This window comes from Dipodomys ordii, unplaced genomic scaffold (genome assembly GCF_000151885.1).
Source record: "Dipodomys ordii isolate 6190 unplaced genomic scaffold, Dord_2.0 Scaffold4, whole genome shotgun sequence".
NCBI classification, from domain to species: Eukaryota; Metazoa; Chordata; class Mammalia; order Rodentia; family Heteromyidae; genus Dipodomys; species Dipodomys ordii.
The window spans coordinates 33713330-33721038 of NW_012267220.1; the positions used below are offsets into that span (position 1 = coordinate 33713330).

Here is a 7709-nt window from a genome sequence, read left to right on the forward strand (position 1 = left end):
ACGCTGTCCCTCAGCTCTTCAGCTCAAGGCGAGCGCTCTATCACTTGAGCCACAGCACCACTTCCGGTTTTCTGGTGGTTTATTGGAGATAGGAGTCTCATGGTCTCTCCTGCCCGGGCTGGCTTTGAACCGCGATCCTCAGCTCTCAGCCTCCTGAGTAGCTAGGATTACAGGCGTGAGCCACCAGCGCCCGGCTGTATTTTTATTTTTGTCATAAATAAGCCCTTTTTCTCTTATATTTCTCATTTGTTTTGCTATATTTTTGAATTTTTTTTTTTGGGTCCCGTCGTGGGGCCTGAACTCTGGGCCTGGGCGCTTTCCCTCAGCTCTTTCAGCTCAAGGCTGGCGCTCTACCACTTGAGCCACAGCACCACTTCCGGCTTTTTTCTTTTTGCTTATGTGGTGCTGAGGAATCGAACCCAGGGCCTCGAGCATGCAAGGCAAGAGCTCTACCACTGAGCCACTTCCCAGCCCTGAATGTATTTTTTATTAATAAGAAAACTATTTTGTTTATATTTTGATTGGTTATTATTGGTATCTCCCCCAAATCATTCCATCCATAGCTCAATTATTCATCAAGTGAGTGGACCCTGTATAAACATCTCAGATATTTAGATACTCAGTACATTTCTTGATTATTCATACTTTCTTAGGTAATTGTAATATCTTAGAAAATATGGAATGGAGCAGAAAGAAAATTTTTAATAAAAGAAACAGGTGAATATCAAGCAGGATTTCTAAGATAACAGTTGTAGATAGGGATCAGTTTCTAACTGGAGCAAGAGGACCTGTAGGGAGGATTCTTGAGAAAGAGGAAACGACATGGTTTCTTGTTTGAGATGAAAATGCTGAAGCTTCGATAAAGCCAATTTTGCAAGTGAGGCAAGTTTTACTGCAAGTAGAAACAAAACATAGATGAGAAGGGAAATAGAATTCTTAGTTAAAATCAACAGGGCTTCTGTCTTAAATGTTGGGAGAGGATACTTAACTCTCCACTTCCCTTATTTTCTGTGGAAGAACTTCTCATTGAAGCAATCAATACCCATGGTCTTGGTCTGGTTCTCCATATCTATGTGGATTCTGGCCTTGAACTTGGAGTCTTCCTGCCTCAACCTTTTGAATCCTATGGTGTTTACAGGTATGTACCATCATGCCTGGCTCATTATTCGATTTTTAATCATGTGTGGTTATTATTTTGGAATAAAAAATTAATGAATTAGTGAAAGGCTACTGGTACCCCATTCTTTTTTTTTTTTTTGGGTCCGGTAGTGGGCCTGAACTCTGGGCCTGGGCGCTGTCCCTCAGCTCTTCAGCTCAAGGCTAGCGCTCTACCACTTGAGCCACAGCGCCACTTCCAGCTTTTTTCTTTTTGCTTATGTGGTACTGAGGAATCGAACCCAGGGCCTCAGGCTTGCCAGCAAACAACCCACCGCTGAGCCACCTTCCCAGCCCCATGGTACCCCATTCTTTAGATGGGCTATTTGACGTGTTCTATCAAATTTATTGCAAATAGTATTAAAAATCATAACCAACAAAATGTGTTTCTGCTCAGCAAGTTAGTTCATAAGAAGGCACATGTTTTATGAAAATGAGCTCTGTGAGTTGGAAATTGAACTTGTTTTTATGACATTTAAGTTATCAAGTAGTTCCTTTGTATTTAGAATAAAACAGCCATGATGGATGTTGACTATATAGTAAGTCAGATTCGTCTCTGATCTATTACACATGGCTTTGCCCAAGCTTAGTGAAAAAATAAATAACAAAAGTCAAAGGGAATTTCAAAACTAAGAAATTCCCATGTCGTCATGAGGCAGCACACTTTGATAGATAGGTATCACCACTTGTGTTTCCATCCTGTGATCTGCTGAATATTTCCCTGCCCTTTAGTTTGTAAAAGTCTGCCCCCTAAAATGCTGATAAGAGCCCAGATATCAGAGTAAAAGAGAAGATGCTTAATTAAGTGATGAAGAGAGCATTTTAGGTTTGTTGAAAAGTGGCATGCCTTTAGTTGAAGTTGGACTGTACTCAGTTCATTTCTGCACTAACTGTGCATCCTGAGCATTTGTGGATTTTCCTCAGCAGTAGTCTTCTTTTAACCAGGTATCCTTGGGTACCAAGGTTCTAATGTATGTATGTACAATTTTTTTATGAAGGCACTGAGTACATTTGAAAGGAATGTGTGTGTGTGTGTATATATATATATATATATATATATATATATATATATATATATATATATATCTTCTTGCTTATAACATGCAGTATTTAAAAATTGCATATCCAGATCGATTACATTCTTATTTTTCTTAATATGTTTAAGATTTGGAGAAAGAAATATTAAAGTCTCCTAAGAGCTTCCTATTTTCATTTCTCTTGTTACAAAAGTTTTTGCTCTAGACATGTGGATGATATATTTGTGAATGCTTCTTTAATAGTTTAATTGTGGATTATCTACGTTAATAGCTTAAGCTCTTTGCTCTATTTTGAATTTACTTAAATTTAGGTTTTCGTGTTCTTTGTGGTAATGTTTTGCCTTGATTTGTTTTGGATTTGGTGCTAGTAGTACCAGGGTTTGAGCTCAGGGCCTAGTACTACGGCTCTGCTTCCACTTGAGCCATATATCCAGCTCATACATTTTACTTTGACATTGTTACTGGAAATTTGGTGCCCTTGAACTCAGTGTCTATTCACAAATATTCACTTTTTAAAACTTACATGACTGCAAGGGCACAATGCCTACATGCCTCTTTATATATGTGTATATATATATATATATATATATATATATATGTGTGTGTGTGTGTGTGTGTGTGTGTGTGTGTGTGTGTGTGTATCTCCAAGATATGGAAAGAAGAGGTCTATGTTTTCACGATTCTGTCTTCTTTCCTTTATGTATGGCGTGTTCAAGTGTATATCTTTGGGGGAGAGGTACAGAACTCTAAGGAAGAAGGGTGAAAACCTGCAGCAGTGGTGCTCACTGGACACAGATGAAAGTGAGCTACACATCTCATGGGCAGAGATGGGAGGATGGACTGGGAGAGAAGGAACAGAAGGCAGTACAAAAAGGAATGTACCAATAACCTGACTCATGCAATCGTTATCCCTCGATGTACAACCTTTATAGTAACAATAAAGTAAATTAACTTTATAAAAAGAATAGGAAAAGATAAAAATCCAATAAATGGTTTCATCAGTCTAAAACACCCCCAAAACCCAGACTTGTGTAATTGAAGGTATCTTGGTTAGAAATAAAAATAAAACAATAGTTGTGAGCGTATTTGGGTGTCTGTTCCTATTATATTACCATACTTTTAAGTTGTCTTACAGGGTTTTTTTTGTTGTTTTTTTTTTGGTCAGTGTTGTTTTTGTGTGTATGTTTCTTGAGAATAGTTAGGTTGTATTTTGTGTTCTAGTCTTAAGTTTCTTCCTTTACAAAACTTTTTATATAAGAATACCACATTTTCATAAAATTAAGAAATACAATTTTTTTTCCCCAAAAGGTCTTCTGCTGAGTTCCTTCTCCCCTTCTTTTCCAACTTAGCATTGTACCATCTGTCTGTGCAATCCTCTCTCTGGGCACTTATGAGTATACATCCTCCCACAACCCTCATATACTTTAATAGTGTTCTGAAAGTGCTTACTTAGCTGCGCAGGGCAGAGGTCCAGTGGTTTTATGAAAATTGGTGTCATCCCAGTGTAGATATGGCAAATATTTCACTATATTGTGGAAATTGTTATTGTCTCTCATTTATTCAGTGAGTGCGGAGAACTTTTCTGTATTTCCTCTCACAGCTTCTATGCATACTTCCATAGGATTGAGTGCTTGGGGTAGATTTTTTAGATTAAGAATTTTGTAATTAATGTATGTTTATTTGGTAATATGTACATTTCAATTTTGAAAGGAACTATTTTCTCAAACAGAAAATAAGTATGTCTCTTATGAATCTCATCTTAAGCTTATCATTCATGTTTGACCACAAACACATTTAGAAATAGTCTTACTCTTCTACTGTGAGTGGTTTGTTATCTATGTATTCCTCTTCTGTGGCTCGCGGTGCTCCACCAGGTAAAACTGTCAGTTTGAATTCCCTTCTATGGACAACATGGAGTGTTTCTGCTCTTTCAAGCAAATCTGCCAGCTATTAGCACATTTTTATCTTATTTCTATGACTTGATGTTTCAGAAATGTACTATAAGTCAGTTACTGAAAAGAATCTCTCCTTTTAATTGAATAGAAAACTGTTGGTAAATGTCTCCTCTAAACACTTCAGATATATGAAAAAAGCATTCTCATATCTTTAGCCAAGAGCACTGGGGCGAGAGATTGAATGAGCGATGACTTAAGTTTTTTTTTAAATTGTTATTAACAAGGTGATATACAAAGGTTATGTAAGTTATATAAGTCAGGGAAAGAGTACATTTCTCTTTGGACACTTATCACCCCTTCCCTGACTCTCTTCCAGTTTTTCCCTCCCATCCCCTCTCATAAGTTTGATAGTTCATTTTCAACAGAGTGTTCAGTTGAGGGATGACTTTTTACTGTAGAATCTAATGTACATCTTGGTTTTTATTCATGTACATATATTTTTTATTTAAAAATTAACTGACAATTGCTGGGAAATAATATTTAGAGATCCTCTAGGTACAGTTCGTTCATCTGTGTATGAGAATATAGTAACTTTATATTTCTCTTATATGTTCTCAAATTGTCTTTTATTTCATTAACACGTTTAAACATTCTGGCCTTGTAGAGTTGGTTACTCAACAACAATGACAGCCAAATAAAAGGTTTGGTCTTTATTTTTTTCCTTCTATCTTATCACAAAAGGACAATTTTCACAAAGATAATATTTTTCCAGAAAGCAGAAATGTTTTTAGGAAGTTTTTGGCTGATTCCTTTATGTATTTAGCTTATTTTTCTGATATACTTTTAAATCTCAATTTTCATATTTAGGAATATATTTCATTGCATAAGCTAGAATTTCTAGAACCTTGTGAGATGATAATGGTTTGTTTCCCATAGTGCTTTTCATAGAGATACCTCTATTCATCATTAATCACAAATACTGGGAGGTAAGCTTTGTTTGGCCAACAAAATAATTTTATTTTTGAAAGAATAAAACAGCTAAAGTGTTCCAAGTTTTATCAGCTTTCATTTTGCTGCTTTTTTTATTAATGCTAACAGCTTATAAACCTGGGTGCTGGTGGCTCATGCCTATAATCCTAGCTATTCAAGAAGCTGAGATCTGAGGATTCCAGTTCAAAGCCTGCCTGGGAAAGAAAGTCTGTGAGACTCTTTTTTTTTTTGGGGTCCGGTCCTGGGGCCTGAACTCTGGGCCTGGGTGCTGTCCTTCAGCTCTTCAGCTCAAGACTAGCACTCTACCATTTGAGCCACAGGCCACTTCCGGCTTTTTTCTTTTTGCTTATGTGGTGCTGAGGAATGGAACCCAGGGCCTCATGCATGCAAGGCAAGCGCTCTACTACTGAGCCACCTTCCCAGCCAGAGACTCTTATCTCCAACTAACCACTAAAAAGCTGTCAGTGGAACTGTAGTTCAAGTGATAGAGTGTTAGACTTGAGCAAACACTTGAGACAGTGCTTAAGCAAAGCTGTCAGTGGAGCTATAGTTCAAGTGATAGAGTGTTAGCCTTGAGCAAACACTTGAGACAGTGTTTAAGCCCTGAGTACAAGACCCAGGACTGGCAGACTGGCGCACACGCGCGCACACACACACACACCAGACTGGCACACACACACACACACACAGCAGTTTGAGTGGTATTGTAGTAGGTACTACTGAGACTCCCCATAGTCTTGGGATTAGCCATGTGGTTATTTTAGGTTCCCTGTGAGTATTTCTTCTGTCTGTATTCATATGGAATGATAAACTGGAATTTTGTTTTTGCCTTGTCTTCTCCCATCATTAGTTCTATGTCAGTTCATTTATTTTTCTACCTTTTTAAAAAACAATGTTGGAATTAACCATTCCTTGAATGTTTGAAAAACATTACCCTAGGACATAATCTATACATAGTTCCTTTTTTTATTCATTTGAATACTTCTTTATTATTAATGTGATCAGTTCTTTTTGCTTGCTTCACTTTTTTATATTTTCTTTTACAGATCTGTAGAAACTTCCAGTGTGTAAATGTATCTGTACTGAATTATGACTGTGATGTTCAGGAAAAGTGCCACGGACATGGGGTAGGTGGTGCATTCTTTTTCTTGAAAGTGATGCTAAACAATGATAATTCTCAGTGAGGATTAGATGAGGATTCCCATGATTTTTAGATTTTCAGATGTTGGATATTTCTTATTTATGATTTTTTTTAAAATCTTAAAGATTAAGATTAAGATGTGTTTGCAGGCATTTAGTCCTTACTCTTGGCTTTCATTCTGAAGTTGATTAAGAGTAGCTTTCACAATGAACAAAATGGTCTTCTGATTATTTTAAAGGTGTGTAATAGCAATAAGAACTGTCACTGTGATAGCAACTGGGCACCCCCAAATTGTGAGGCGAAAGGATATGGAGGAAGTGTGGACAGTGGACCTACGTATAACGGCAAGTAATATCCATAAAATCGGTGTGACTGCTTAGAGGCCCAGGCCTTGACTGGGGCGTCTTTGTACCTTTCTCTGTCCCATCAGGTCCATAGTTAATGTGTTGATTCTCCCTCCTGGATTTTTTGTGAATGTTTTGTTTTCACCTTCTTCTTTTCCTTTCTCACCCCAGTTTCTTACCTGGAGTTAGGTAGTAACTTCTTACCTAGGTTCCCACTACCATATTCTTATGACTTACGTTTCACATTACATTATAGGATATTAGTATTTTCCTTTGAGAATTCAGCTTTGATTTTGTCCGTGCCCTTCTTTTAATTTAGTACTGCTTCATTAATATTAGAATTAAATCCACAAGTCCATAATACAATATAAATGTCCTGTGTGATAGTTGAGCTTTCTAGTCTCATTCCTGTGTTGAAGATAGACTATAGCTCCTTTGATTTCCTTTACTAGGCTACTGTTTTCTCCTGAACCTTAAAACTGTCATAGTCACATTCTTGGAATATGACTAATTGCTATTCAGACTTCAATTTGTGCTTTGTTTCCTAATGGAAGTTTTCCTAACTGTCTAAATCTAAATGAATCTGTTCCTTCTCTTTACGCTCACCGCTATAGTACTGATTTTTATTCCCTCATAGACCATGAGCTCCTATTTGCAGTAGCTTTCTGGTGAGAACATGTACTTTCAGGTAAACGTGAGATGGAGTGAGCCCATGCTCAAGTACAAGGTGTTTCTTTAGCCTTCTCAGAATCTGCCAAGCTGTTTTCCAAAGTGGTTACAGCTGTCCTACTCCTACCTTGTCTACAGTTTCATCTTCAACCATTTTTGTTACTTGTGACCACAAGTCTGAAAAATTACCATGGCCTCATGGGGTCACCTGAAGTAGCGTCATTGACAAATGATGAAATGCATATTTCTGTCTTTTATCACAGTTAAGGTCAATGTCTGTCTAAAATATAAAAAAAAACTTCAAGAAACTGAGAAAAAAATCCCAAAGTCCAGTAGAAAATAGTTTGCATAATGATCATAAAGAACAAATAATGGGGCTGGGAAGATGGCTCAGTGGTAGAGTGCTTGCCTTGCATGCATGAGGCCCTGGGTTCAATTCCTCAGCACCACATAAGCAAAAAGAAAAAAGCCGGAAGTG

The 7709-nt window shown here is 37.3% G+C and overlaps 1 protein-coding gene across 1 annotated transcript in view; it reads left to right on the plus strand.

Annotated features, from left to right (window-relative positions):
- The window catches only part of Adam9 (ADAM metallopeptidase domain 9), a 102513-nt gene that overhangs the window by 85940 nt on the left and 8864 nt on the right, over positions 1–7709 (plus strand). The window contains exons 17-18 of the mRNA XM_013024321.1: positions 6124–6204; positions 6457–6562. Of these exons, the coding sequence (XP_012879775.1) occupies positions 6124–6204; positions 6457–6562 (187 nt within the window). The remainder of the gene's footprint in view (positions 1–6123; positions 6205–6456; positions 6563–7709) is intronic.